The sequence below is a fragment of the Hyperolius riggenbachi genome, chromosome 10 (assembly GCF_040937935.1).
Source record: "Hyperolius riggenbachi isolate aHypRig1 chromosome 10, aHypRig1.pri, whole genome shotgun sequence".
Taxonomy (NCBI): Eukaryota; Metazoa; Chordata; class Amphibia; order Anura; family Hyperoliidae; genus Hyperolius; species Hyperolius riggenbachi.
The window spans coordinates 68,830,040-68,844,837 of NC_090655.1; the positions used below are offsets into that span (position 1 = coordinate 68,830,040).

A 14,798-nucleotide genomic window follows, 5' to 3' on the forward strand; every position below is an offset into this window, starting at 1 on the left:
GCAATGAAGGAATTACGAAAAGACCCAGAAATAATTATCAGACCAGCAGATAAGGGAGGGGGAATTGTTATACAGGATACAGAGGTGTATTGCAGGGAAGCAATGAGATTGTTGGGAGACCCAGAGACTTATCACGTCTTGGGCTGTGACCCAACGATAAAATTTGCTAACCAGTTGAAGTCATTATTAGATGATGGACTTGACTCTGGAATTTTGAATCAGAAGGAATATGATTTTCTAATGGTTAAACATCCCATTAGGCCATTGTTTTATCATCTGCCGAAGATTCATAAAGATCTGGCAGACCCACCGGGAAGACCGATAGTATCGGGGGTGGGATCTCTAACCGCCAATCTCTCCAGGTATGTCGACACATTTTTGCAAAAATATGTAAAAGACACAAAAGCATATATTAAGGATACAAAGGAAGTGTTGAATACCTTGGGAGATCTGCGGTGGGAGAAGGAATGGACAATATAGTGCACAATCAAAAAGTGTAAAGAATATTGTCAGTAGACACTGGGATGTACTAAAACAGGACAAGACCCTGGGGGAACTGTTACCTGAAATCCCTAAAGTTGTTTTTAAGAGAGCTCCAAATATTGGGCTGTCAATAGCTACTGCAGCCAATGAACATAAGGGAGATGGGGATGAGATCGGGGGGAGGGGGAGAAGGATAGGTTTCCAGAGATGCGGCATCTGCATCAATTGCAGGAGAACGAGTAATCCAGGAAGAGTAATAGAGATTGAGGGGCAGGATTCAGTGAAATACAGGATCAAAGATCAGATAACCTGCACTACATGCGGGGTAATTTACTGTATTCAATGCCCCTGTTTGAAGTTGTATGTTGGGAGGACGAAAAGAATGCTAAATAGTAGGATTGCAGAGCATTTTAATAAAATCGAAAAGAAAAGCGACGCACATCCACTGTCAAAACATTATAAAGAAGTGCATGGGGGGAGTTTGAAGGGGACTATATTCTTTGGATTGGAGGTTATAAGTCATGGGAAAAGAGGGGGGGACTATATTCAGAAGATGTCCAGAAATGAATCCAAATGGATCTATCAGTTGGGGACATTAATCCCTAATGGTCTCAATAGTGAAATGGAATTGTTTGCATTTTTTTAACTATCTTTTATATTTTTTATTATATTTTTTGTAACAAACTGGTATGGTGATGACATTAGGAGGGGAACAATAGGCAGCAAGGAATATTATATGTTTTACTGTAGATTATTGAATGAGGGAAAGATATGCAAATGGAAAGTGGTCACTTTGTGGAATATGGACTACAAGAAGATGGCGCTGGATACTAGATGTTTGAAATTACTTCCTGGAAATGGGGGGGCGGATCAAGTGTGTGGCTAAATTAGCTATAAATATGGTGGATCTAATCGCTCTCTACTCTTGAATCCTCCTGAAGAAGGCCGACGGCTAAATCGGCTGAAACGCGTAGAGGTGTCTATTCAAGCTAACTGAATGCCCATATAAATCTACATAAGCATTGGGAATGGTGTACTGCTAGCGCGCAGCAACCGCCAGCAAAGTACCAAACAGCTTAGAGAGGTGACGTCACCCACAGTAGTATAAGCCAGTAAACAGAAGACGGGAAGAACGGAGCGAGCGGACTTCCGGTGACCTAGGTGGAAGTGACGCAGGCTGTCCAATAACGTCTATCTGGTAAGCGGCGGGCAGAAGGGGATAACCCTGGACGATCGGAGCGGCATAGAAGCTGACTGCACACGGGGGAGATAACGGACGGGACTCCCTAAAGAAGTGATGCACTTGCCAAAAAGGAAACTGTGAGTTTGTAACTACAACGCCAGCTTTAAAAAGTGACATTATATATTTTTTGCAAACTAAGAGTGAAGCAATGCTTTTTGCCCCCCTCCATTTTTTGCTCTAAAGAAATGATGAACTTGTCAATAAGGAAATTGTGAGTTTTAACCATATCGCCAGCTTTTAAAAAGTGACATTTACTATTTTCTACAAAATTAAGAGTGGAGTAACGCTTTTTTCTTTCCCTCCATTTTTGCAAATAAGTGGCGACACAATTTTAAAGGGATTAAAACGGAAGATCCATTACGCAATCAATTACTTTTTTAGGGAATATATATCCAATTAATTTTATAAAGGAGGATAGACTAGGAGGTTGTAGTAAGTGGAGAGGCCTCTCGAGAGTGTGGATGTGGAATACAAGTGTGTGTGGGTAATGATTGAGGATATAACATTTAATTTTAAATAAAGTGTTAAAATTTGACTAAGCGCGTGTTAGTGATTTATATAATCTTTAAATATTTGTCAAGAGGGTACAACACTGTTATTTTATAAACTATGGGCTTGTAATTAGGGATGGACGCAAAACTGAAAATAATGCACCTTTATTTCCAAATAAAATATTGGCGGCAAACATTGTGATAGGGACATAATTTAAACGGTGTAATAACCGGGACAAATGGGCAAATACATTTCATGGATTTTAATTACAGTAGCATGCATTATTTAAAAACTATAATGGCCGAAAACAGGAAAAAATGTAGGGAAAAAATCATTATTTTTCAATTTTCCCATTAAAACACATTTAGAATAAAATAATTCTTGGCATAATGTCCCACCTAAAGAAAGCCTAATTGGTGGCGAAAAAACCAAGATATAGTTCATTTCATTGCGATAAGTAATAATAAAGTTTTATAGACGAATGAATGGAAGGAGCGCTGAAAGGTGAAAATTGCTCTGGTGCTCAAGGAGTAAAACCGCTCGGTGGTGAAGTGGTTAAATTACCTAGGCTGTATAGCATCTCTATCCAAATTATAGATGTCTTGTACACTGAGTGAGTTACTCAAGACCGGTTTATTGTAATGTAAACGTAGCTTGGCCTAGCAAAAAAGGAAAATCCTTCATTTCTTCAGTTGTCGTTGAGTACTCTGATAAATAGAGATGCATGTTAGCTTGCTATTTTAAAATTGTATGTTCTTATTATACTGTTATTATTATTATATGCATTTACTGTACAAATTCTTCGCTATTTCAATAAAAACTAAACGTTAAAAAAAAAGAAAGAAATTGAACTGTAAGGCTGGTTTCACAGTGGGACGTTACAGGCGCACGTTAGAGCAGCCTGTAACGCAGCCCACCGCACAGTAATGAAAAATCAATGGGGCTGTTCACAGTGCGGACGTTGCGTTACATTGTAACGCTGCGTCACAAGACAACGTACTGCATGCAGTACTTTGGACGCGGCTGAGCCGCGTTAGACTGCTTGCACATGCTCAGTAATGTTGGGGAGGAGCGGAGAGCGGCCAGGCACATGGCTAATTAATATGCACTGCACGTTATGACGTGCAGTGTTTACTTCCTGGAGCAGCCGCTCTGTGCGGCGATTGGCCGGCGGGACCACGTGATGCCGCATGCGCACAAGAGTGCGCATCACGGCATCACTGACGCCAGAGTGAGCTGCACAACGCGGCTCACTCTGACGTCCAGATCCAGCACCACCAGGCGTTGAGTTAGGGGGACGTTATGCGACCTTAACGCCCCCTCTAACGCAACGTCCTGGTGTGAAATTAGCCTAAGTTGATTGAATGGAGCAAGAAAACACTTTAGAATGTTTTCTCGAGGTTTGGGAAAACCAATAGAGGCATCTGCTGAATTGTAGATACAAAGCTGAAAATGTTTATTTTATTCCAGCAAGTCATGAAAAAAGAAATAGATGAAGAAGAGGAAAAGTTTATGAAAGAATTGCAGGATTTTAACACAAATTACAGTCTAACAAGTAACAGAGCTGAGCTTCTTCAGGAAAAAAGCAAAGCGGAGGGGCAGAGGCTGGATGTGGAAGTTGCCTTGCTGAAGAAAGGTATGCTGGATTGTTCATAACTGATCTCACCTTGGGTCTTAAAGAGAACCCGATGCGGGGTTCTTACAACGCAATCCCCATACAAAGGCTGGGTCTGCCTATAGAGCCCAGCCTCTGTTGCTATTTAGCTTCCTCCAAAGCCCCCCTGCGCGCTGTGAGACCCCATAAAACTTGCGGGCTATGTTTACCTCTCTAATGTCAGTCTCCGCTCTCCCCCGCCTCCGGCATCGCTCCGGTCCCTGCCCGTGTCCCTTCCCTCCAATCAGCGGGAAGGGACGTGGGCGGGGACTGGAGCGATTCAGGAGGCGGAGGAGAGCGGAGACTGACATTAGAGAGATAAACACAGCACACTGCGACACGCTGCGTGTCGACAGCGTGGCTGTGTTTTATGGGATCTCAGCGCGCAGGGGGCTCTGGAGGAAGCTAAATAGCAACAGAGGCTGGGCTCTATAGGCAGACCCAGCCTCTGTATGGGGATTGCGTTGTAAGAACCCCGCCTCGGGTTCTCTTTAACCACTTGAGGACCACAGTCTTTTCGCCCCTTAAAGAGAACCCGAGGTGGGAATTACTTTTACTATTGGGGCACAGAGGCTGGTTGTGCGCACTAAGACCAGCCTCTGTTGCCCCATCGTGTGTCTCCATGTCCCCCCTGCTCGCCGCTATACCCCCCGCATTGCTGGCGACACGCAGCGTGTCGCCAGCTCAATGTTTACCTTGCGCTGACAGTCAGCGCCGCTCCCCCGCCTCCTCCGCATCGGTGCCACCCGCCGCGTCACTTCCCTCCTATCAGCGGGAGGGAAGGGACACGGGCGGGTGCGCCGATGCGGAGGAGGCAGGGGAGCAGCCCTGACTGACAGCGCAAGGTAAACATTGAGCTGGCGACACGCTGCGTGTCGCCAGCAATGCGGGGGGTATAGCGGCGAGCAGGGGGGACATGGAGACACACGATGGGGCAACAGAGGCTGGTCTTAGTGCGCACAACCAGCCTCTGTGCCCCAATAGTAAAAGTAATTCCCACCTCGGGTTCTCTTTAAGGACCAGAGCCTTTTTTTTCTCCATTCAGACCACTGCAGCTTCCACGGTTTATTGCTCGGTCATACAACCTACCACCTAAATGAATTTTACCTCCTTTTCTTGTCACTAATACAGCTTTCTTTTGGTGCTATTTGATTGCTCCTGCGAGTTTTACTTTTTATTATATCCATCAAAAAAGACATGAATTTTGTAAAAAAAAAAGACTTTTTTAACTTTCTGTGCTGACATTTTTCAAATAAAGTAAAATTTCCTATACATTTGAGCGCGAAAGTTATTCTGCTACATGTCTTTGATAAACAAAAACCCATTCAGTGTATATTTATTGGATTGGGCAAAAGTTATAGCGTTTACAAACTATGGTGCCAAAAGTAAAATTTCCCATTTTGAAGCATCTCTGACTTTTCTGATCACCTGTCATGTTTCATGAGGTGCTAAAATTCCAGGATAGTATAAATACCCCCCAAATGACCCCATTTTGGAAATAAGACATCCCAAAGTATTCAGTGAGAGGCATGGTGAGTTCATAGAAGATTTTATTTTTTGTCACAAGTTAGCGGAAAATGACAATTTGTGCAAAAAAAAAAGTTTCCATTTCTTCTGACTTGCGACAAAAAAAAATGAAATCTGCCACGGACTCACTATGCTCCTCTCTGAATACCTTGAAGTGTCTACTTTCCAAAATGGGGTCATTTGTGGGGTGTGTTCACTATCCTGGCATTTTGGGGGGTGCCTAATTGTAAGCACCCCTGTAAAGCCTAAAGATGCTCATTGGACTTTGGGCCCCTTAGCGCAGTTAGGCTGCAAAAAAAGTGCCACACATGTGGTATTGCCGTACTCAGGAGAAGTAGTATAATGTGTTTTGGGGTGTATTTTTACACATACCCATGCTGGGTGGGAGAAATATCTCCGTAAATGACAATTTTTTGATTTTTTTTTTTACACACAATTGTCCATTTACAGAGATATTTCTCCCACTCAGCATGGGTATGTGTAAAAATACACCCCAAAACACATTATACTACTTCTCCTGAGTACGGCGATACCATGTGTGGCACTTTTTTGCACCCTAAGTGCGCTAAGGGGCCCAAAGTCCAATGAGTACCTTTAGGATTTCACAGGTCATTTTGCGACATTTGGTTTCAAGACTACTCCTCACGGTTTAGGGCCCCTAAAATGCCAGGGCAGTATAGGAACCCCACAAATGACCCCAGTTTAGAAAGAAGACACCCCAAGGTATTCCGTTAGGAGTATGGTGAGTTCATAGAAGATTTTTTTTGTCACAAGTTAGCGGAAATTGATTTTAATTGTTGTTTTTTTTCACAAAGTGTCATTTTCCGCTAACTTGTGACAAAAAATAAAATCTTCTATGAACTTACCATACTCCTAACGGAATACCTTTGGGTGTCTTCTTTCTAAAATGGGGTCATTTGTGGGGTTCCTATACTGCCCTGGCATTTTAGGGGCCCTAAACCGTGAGGAGTAGTCTTGAAACCAAATGTCGCAAAATGACCTGTGAAATCCTAAAGGTACTCATTGGACTTTGGGCCCCTTAGCGCACTTAGGGTGCAAAAAAGTGCCACACATGTGGTACCGCCGTACTCAGGAGAAGTAGTATAATGTGTTTTGTGGTGTATTTTTACACATACAGATGCTGGGTGGGAGAAATATCTCTGGCGATACCACATGTGTGACATTTTTTTGCAACCTAGGTGTGCTAAGGGGCCTAACGTCCTATTCACAGGTCATTTTGAGGCATTTGGATTCTAGACTACTCCTCACGGTTTAGGGCCCCTAAAATGCCAGGGCAGTATAGGAACCCCACAAGTGACCCCATTTTAGAAAGAAGACACCCCAAGGTATTCTGTTAGGTGTATGATGAGTTCATAGAAGATTTTTTTTGTCACAAGTTAGCGGAAAATGACACTTTGTGGAAAAAAAAACCAATACAAATCAATTTCCGCTAACTTGTGACAAAAAATAAAATCTTCTATGAACTCATCTTACACCTAACAGAATACCTTGGGGTGTCTTCTTTCTAAAATGGGGTCACTTGTGGGGTTCCTATACTGCCCTGGCATTTTAGGGGCCCTAAACCGTGAGGAGTAGTCTTGAACCCAAATGTCTCAAAATGACCTGTGAAATCCTAAAGGTACTCATTGGACTTTGGGCCCCTTAGCACAGTTAGGCTGCAAAAAAGTGTCACACATGTGGTATTGCCGTACTCAGGAGAAGTAGTAATGTGTTTTGTGGTTTATTTTTACATATAACCATGCTGGGTGGGAGAAATATCTCTGTAAATGACACATTTTTGATTTTTTTTTACACACAATTGTCCATTTACAGAGAGATTTCTCCCACCCAGCATGGGTATGTGTAAAAATACACCCCAAAGCACATTATACTACTTCTCCTGAGTACGGCGATACCACATGTGTGACACTTTTTTGCAGCCTAGGTGCGCTAAGGGGCCCAACGTCCTATTCACAGGTCATTTTGAGGCATTTGTTTTCTAGACTACTCCTCACGGTTTAGGGCCCCTAAAATGCCAGGGCAGTATAGGAACCCCACAAGTGACCTCATTTTAGAAAGAAGACACCCCAAGGTATTCCGTTAGGTGTATGGTGAGTTCATAGAAGATTTTATTTTTTGTCACAAGTTAGTGGAAAATGACACTTTGTGAAAAAAATAATAAAAATCAATTTCCGCTAACTTTTGAGAAAAAATAAAATCTTCTATGAACTCGTCATACACCTAACAGAATACCTTGGGGTGTCTTTTTTCTAAAATGGGGTCACTTTTGGGGTTCCTATACTGCCCTGGCATTTTACGGGCCCAAAACCGTGAGTAGTCTGGAAACCAAATTTCTCAAAATTGTGACTGTTCAGGAGTATAAGCATCTGCAAATTTTGATGACAGGTGGTCTATGAGGGGGCAAAGTTTGTGGAACAAGTCATAAGCAGAGTGGCCTCTTAGATGACAGGTTGTATTGGGCCTGATCTGATGGATAGGAGTGCTAGGGGGTGACAGGAGGTGATTGATGGGTGTCTCAGGGGGTGGTTAGAGGGGAAAATAGATGCAATCAATGCACTGGGGAGGTGATCGGAAGGGGGTCTGAGGGGGACATGAGGGTTTGGCCGAGTGATCAGGAGCCCACACGGGGCAAATTAGGGGCTGATCTGATGGGTAGGTGTGCTAGGGGGTGACAGAAGGTGATTGATGGGTGTCTCAAGGTGTGATTAGAGGAGAGAAATAGATGCAAGCAATGCACTGGCGAGGTGATGAGGGCTGGGGTCTGAGGGTGTTCTGAGGGTGTGGGCGGGTGATTGGGTGCCCTAGGGGCAGATAGGGGTCTAATCTGATGGGTATCAGTGACAGGGGCTGATTGATGGGTGATTGATGGGTGATCAGTGGGTGATTAGATGGCAGAACAGATGTAAACAATGCACTTTGGAGGTGATCTGAGGGTATTTCTGGGGCAATCTGATGGTGTGGGTGGGTGATCAGATTGCCCGCAAGGGGCAGGTTAGGGGCTGATTGATGGGTGGCAGTGACAGGGGGTGATTGATTGGTGATTGACAGGTGATCAGTGGGTTATTACAGGAAAGAACAGATGTAAATAATGCACTGGCGAATTGATAAGGGGGGCTCTGAGGGCAATCTGAGCGTGTGGGGCGGGTGATTGGGTGCCCGCAAGGGGCAGATTAGGGTCTAATCTGATGGGTAACAGTGACAGGTGGTGATAGGGGGTGATTGATGGGTAATTAGTAGGTGTTTAGAGGAGAGAACAGATGTAAACACTGCACTTGGGAGGTGATCTGATGTCGGATCTGCGGGCGATCTATTGGTGTGGGTGGGTGATCAGATTGCCCGCAAGGGGCAGGTTAGGGGCTGATTGATGGGTGGCAGTGACAGGGGGTGATTGATGGGTGGCAGTGACAGGGGGTGATTGATGGGTGATTGATGGGTGATTGACAGGTGATCAGTGGGTTATTACAGGGAAGAACAGATGTAAATAATGCACTGGCGAATTGATAAGGGGGGGTCTGAGGGCAATCTGAGCGTGTGGGGCGGGTGATTGGGTGCCCGCAAGGGGCAGATTAGGGTCTAATCTGATGGGTAACAGTGACAGGTGGTGATAGGGGGTGATTGATGGGTGATTAGTGGGTGTTTAGAGGAGAGAACAGATGTAAACACTGCACTTGGGAGGTGATCTGATGTCGGATCTGCGGGCGATCTATTGGTGTGGGTGGGTGATCAGATTGCCCGCAAGGGGCAGGTTAGGGGCTGATTGATGGGTGGCAGTGACAGGGGGTGCTTGATGGGTGATTGACAGGTGATTGACAGGTGATCAGTGGGTTATTACAGGGGGGATAGAGACATACAGTACACGGGGGGGGGGGGTCTGGGGAGAATCTGAGGGGTGGGGGGGTGATCAGGAGGGAGCAGGGGGCAGTTTAGGGTTAAAAAAAAATAGCGTTGACAGATAGTGACAGGGAGTGATTGATGGGTGATTAGGGGGGTGACTGAGTGTAAACAGTGGTCTGGGGGGTGGGCAGGGGGGGTCTGAGGGGTGCTGTGGGCGATCAGGGGCAGGGGGGGGGATCAGTGTTCTTGGGTGCGACATAGGGTGGCTGCAGCCTGCCCTGGTGGTCCCTCGGACACTGGGACCACCAGGGCAGGAGGCAGCCTGTATAATAGGCTTTGTATACTTTACAAAGCCTATTATACCTATTCTCAACGGCGATTTGGGTGGTAGTAACCCGCCGGCGCTTCCAAACGGCTGGCGAGTTACAGCGCGAGGGGGGGGGGGAATGACGCGATCGCCGCATAACCACGCCCGCCACCGCCGATATTGCGGTCGTTTGGGCCCAGCCCTTGCCGCCGCCCATCGGCTTAAGGCGGTCGGCAAGTGGTTAAGGTGCATACACACATCAGACTATAGTCTTTGGAAAATAAAAGATCACAGACCAATTTTACCACCCTTCATGTAGTATGAGAGCCATACTCTACACAGTCTATTCTATGGAGCTGAACTCCCCATCAGAAAAAAATCTTTGCAAGATGCTGCACACAAACATGCTGTACAGACACAAAAGATCAGTATCTGTAAAAGATCTGTTCCTGCCAAAGATCCGTTCCTGCAAATTGCATTCATAGTCTATGAGATCTGCAGATCCTCATACACACCTTGTTTAACAGACATTCATCTGCAGATCAGATCCACCAGGATGGATTTTCAGATCTGCAGATGATTGTCTGATCTGCAGATGAATGTCAGGTAAATAAGGTGTGTATGATGATCTGCAGATCTCATAGACTAGGAATGCAATTTGCAGGAACGGATCTTTGGCAGGAACAGATCTTTTGCAGATACTGATCTTTTGTTTCTGTACAGCATGTTTGTGTGCAGAATCTTGCAAAGATTTTTTCTGATGGGGAGTTCAGCTCCATAGAATAGACTGTGAAGGTATGGCTCTCATACTACATGAAGGGTGGTAAGATTGATCTGTGATCTTTCATTTTCCAAAGACTATAGTCTGATGTGTGTATGCACCTTTAACTTCTGAGACAGATCATTTTGGTGCAGAGGTGTGCTGATGATTTGGGTGCCACCATTGGTTGTAATGAGAATTACGGCTATAACGGCTGACTTATTTGGACACTAGTGATTTCTGGAGCTCAAAATAGAAAAAAAAAGCAAAAGCCAGTGCCTGAATTACGTGTTACTGCAGCCCTGGAGCTTGCCTGCAGTAGGGTGACCCTGCACCAAAATTTGTCAGCGCCTTTTATGAATGTTTGCCTTACCTTTTCCTAAGCTGTGTGAAGTAGAAAAATGATTCTGATTCTGATAGTATTAATCAAGTTTATTTCCCCAAGCATAACTGGGTCATGCCCGGAATTGGGTTGGGCACAGACAGAGAACTCAGCAGCAAAAAACAAAAACAAAACAACAATGAGAACAACCACAATGAGAAGGCAACAACAATTACACATCTAACATCTAACCATGACATCTGACTGCGACATTCTGACAACAACAACAGCAGCAACAACCAGTTACAGTACAGAAGCAATAGTACAGTGGTAGGTGTAGCTTAAGCAAGGGAGGCACTGATTTGGGGCAAAGGTGGCCAGAAAGCAAGACACAGCGGACACATATGGTCTGATTACCGGCCTGCGGGGGGGGGAGCCAGTGAATGGAATTCAAGAGTTTAACGGCAGCAGGGAAGAAGGAATTCATGTGCCTAGCTGTCTTGGAGGAAATGGACCGTAGCCTTCTGCCGGATGGGAGCACGTTAAAGTAGCAGTGGCCTGGGTGTGAGCGGTCATTTGCGATCCTTTGTGCTCTGGAACACAGTCTGGAGTTGTAGAGGAGGTCAAGTGAGGTGAGTGGTTTCCCAATGATTCTCTCCGCCGACCTGATGACCCTCTGAAGCTTGTATTTGTCTCTGTTTGAGGAACCAGCATAACACACCAGAATGGAGGTGCAGATGACGGATTCTATAGTGGCTGAGTAGAAGTTTGACATAAGCTCCTGTTCCATCCCGAACTTCCTCAGTTGACGAAGGAAGAAGAGTCTTTGTTGGGACTTCCTCTGTGTGGTGCTCGTGTGAGTCTTCCAGCCCAGGTCGCTGGAGATCTGAGTTCCCAGGAGGCGGACACTAGATACCTTTCCAACCTCCGTGCCGTCAATGAAGATTGGGGGTGGGGTGGGGGCCTGCTTCCTGAAGTCAATAACCATCTCAACGGTTTTAGTTGTGTTGAGGACCAGCTTGTTTTCCTTGCACCATCGGCAAATGCTGTCAACTTGTTGACGATAGTCATGCTCGTCATTTTTGGTCACAAGACCAATGATGGTGGTGTCGTCAGCGAATTTGACGACCTTGACTGAGTCTGCTGTGGATCTGCAGTTGTTGGTGTAGAGGGAAAACAGAATTGGGGACAGGACGCAGCCCTGTGGGGCACCTGTGTTGGTAGCCCTTGCTTGGGAGGAGATCTTGCCCAGCTTGAAGACTTGTGATCTGTTGGTCAAGAAGTCTGTGATCCAGTGGCGTAGGGTCGAGTGGACGTCAAGTGCCTTCAGGTTGTTCTGGATGATGCGAGTGCAGATTGTATTAAACGCTGAGCTGGAGTCGAGAAGGAGGATTCTGGAGTATGAGTCATGTTTATCCAGGTAATCACTGATGAGCTCTAGGCAGATGTTGATGGCATCGTCAGTGGACCTGTTTGCTCTGTACGCGAACTGGAACGGGTCTAGTCGAGGTAGCGTGGAGTTCTTGAATTCGGATAGGACTGCCTTTTCTAAGGTCTTCATGATGACCGTGGTGAGGGCCACAGGCCTGTAGTTATTTAGGTCGGATATGCCTTGCTTTTTGGGGACAGGGATGATCGTGGACCTCTTGAAGCATTTGGGGACTCTGCCCTCCTGTAGGGACTTGGCATAGATGGAGGAGAGGACAGGGGCTAACTGCTGCGAGCAAGATTTAAGGCATGCTGGTGTCACACCATCCGGGCCCGGGGCTTTTCTAGGGTTGAGTGAGGCCAGAAGATGCCTGACCTCGGCCTCGCTTGCCCTCGGCGGAGGTGGGCTCGCTCCTGTCTCAGCGTCTGCGGGGATGGCTGGGCGCAAGGTATTGGGGGCCCTGCTGTTCCTGGCTGGTTTTCAAACCTGCAGTAGAAGTCACTGAGCTCCTCGGCTAGCTTGATGCTGGGTGTAGCATGCTGGGGGGGGGGGGCTTGTAATTGGTGGCTGACTTGAGTCCCTTCCAAACAGCTCGTGGATCATTTGAGCTAAGATTGTGTCTAAGCTTCTCAGAGTATTCCTTCTTCGCTGCCTTGAGTTCCCTGTTAAGGTTGTTCCTCGCTGCTCTATACTCGTCCAGGTTGCCCGACTTGTGCGCTGTTTCTTTTCGTCTCCGCAGTTGCCGAAGTTTGTTGGAGAACCACGGTTTATTGTTCAGGTAGACCTTGAAAGTCTTGGTTGGAATGCAGGAGTCCTCACAGAATGCGATATATGAGGCGATGTTGTTGGCCCACTCATCTAGGTCTGGTGCTTCCAGAGCTCTCAAGTCGGTGCTGTCGAAGCAGGCCTGAAGTTGGAGCTTTGCCTCGCTTGACCACACTTTAGTTGACCTCAGAGCTGGTTTCGCTGTCTCCAGTTTTCATTTGTAGGTTGGGATCAGGTGGATGAGGCTGTAGTCCGAAGAGCCAAGTGCTGCGAGCGGGACTGCCTTGTATGCATTTTTCAGGACTGTGTAGTAGTGGTCCAGGGTGTTCAGATTCCTAGTAGGACAGTCCACATGCTGCTGATAGCGCGGTAGCTCTTGGCGGAGGTTGGCCTTGTTGAAATCCCCTATGACAATGAACAGCGCGTCTTTGAGTGATTCCTCCCACTGCATGATGGTATCGCTGAGGTCGCTCAGGGCTTGTTTGATGTCAGCGTCGGGTGGTATATATGCACCTTCTATGTGTACCATGTCAGACTGGTTTGTATTTTATGGACCACTTCATTTATATGTACTGTTATCAAAAATCGCTCCTAAACCCCTTTCCCCAAAGACATCCTTGACTTTGTGTTGCAGTCCCTGCATCCATTCACAGGCACCTGGGGACAAGTTATCATAAGATTCAGCACTTTTAGGCCTCTTTTCCACGAACTGTTGACAGGCAGTGAAATGCCTCTCAAACTCTCACAACTGCTCACTGCTGCCTGGTAACTGCTCACTGCAGCCTGGCAACTGCTCACTGCTGCCTGGCAACTGCTTGCTGAGCACACAGCTCAACAGTTCGTGGAAAAGAGTCTCCTTTCCACAAACTGTTGAGCTGTGTGGTCAGCAAGTATTTACCAGGCAGCAAAAACGGAAAAAGTTCCGCACAAAATCTTGTGTTCAATCGAGTCCCAACTTTATTGATACGGGTAAAAAGCCATACAGTCATGGAGCTGACATGTTTCGGACTCACAGGTCCTTAATCATAGCACAAGTTCATGTTAAAAAGACACAGTGAATATAAAGTCTAAAACCCACCCCTAACACAGGTGAATCCAATCACACTCTTTTGCTGGTTCACACTCAAGAGTGGCAGTAGGTGTGGCTAAAATGTAAGGAAGGAATCAATAATATTCCCCTTAATTAAAACCAAATTAACGCATATGAAAAGGATACAAACAACACTTGATACAGCAGTAGCAGAAATGAATTGATTAGAAAAGACACCGGTCGATCAAAACCTGAAAGCTAAACAAAAACAGAAAAAAGGAAGGGAATCCTGGATGTCACTTTGGCAGGAGATTTTGACCTCGGCACGGTGTCCTCTTCCACCTATCGCAAACCCTGTAGTGGTCATACTACACTTAGGGCCAATAGTTGTCATCCTCGCCATACTATCCGGGCAGTACCGGTTGGTGAATTCATTAGGGCATGTCGTAATTGCTCTAGCGAGGATGCTTTGCATAAGGAAATGGACACCGTTGAATGCCGATTGCTGGAACGTGGCTATCCTCATTGGATGGTTTCGAGGGGTAGGAGACTGGCATTTAAAGAGACACTAAAGAAAAAAAAATATATGATATAATGAATTGGTTGTGTACTATGAATAATTACTAGAAGATTAGCAGCAAAGAAAATATTCTCATATTTTTATTTTCAGGTATATAGTGTTTTTTCTTACATTACATCATTCTATAATATGTGCAGATTACACAACATTCAGCATTCAAAATGATTCTTTCAGAGCAGTCTGTGAACTAATGACCTCTCCTCTGGCAGAGCAAAAGAAAACACTTGAGATAATAAAAGTCAGAAGACAGCCCTCTCCATGCCTTTGAAAGTCGTACAGCTTAATGGCTTTTTTGCATAGAGATAACAACTGGAGTTTCTTAACTATTCCTGTACTGGAAACAACTAGACT

General features: G+C 45.7%; 1 protein-coding gene across 3 annotated transcripts in view; it reads left to right on the plus strand.

Annotated features, from left to right (window-relative positions):
- LOC137536002 (pancreatic triacylglycerol lipase-like) overlaps positions 1–14,798 on the plus strand; it is a 197,572-nt gene that overhangs the window by 51,041 nt on the left and 131,733 nt on the right. For all 3 annotated transcript variants that reach the window (XM_068257928.1, XM_068257929.1, XM_068257930.1), the window contains exon 4: positions 3,689–3,854. In XM_068257928.1, the coding sequence (XP_068114029.1) occupies positions 3,689–3,854 (166 nt within the window). The remainder of the gene's footprint in view (positions 1–3,688; positions 3,855–14,798) is intronic.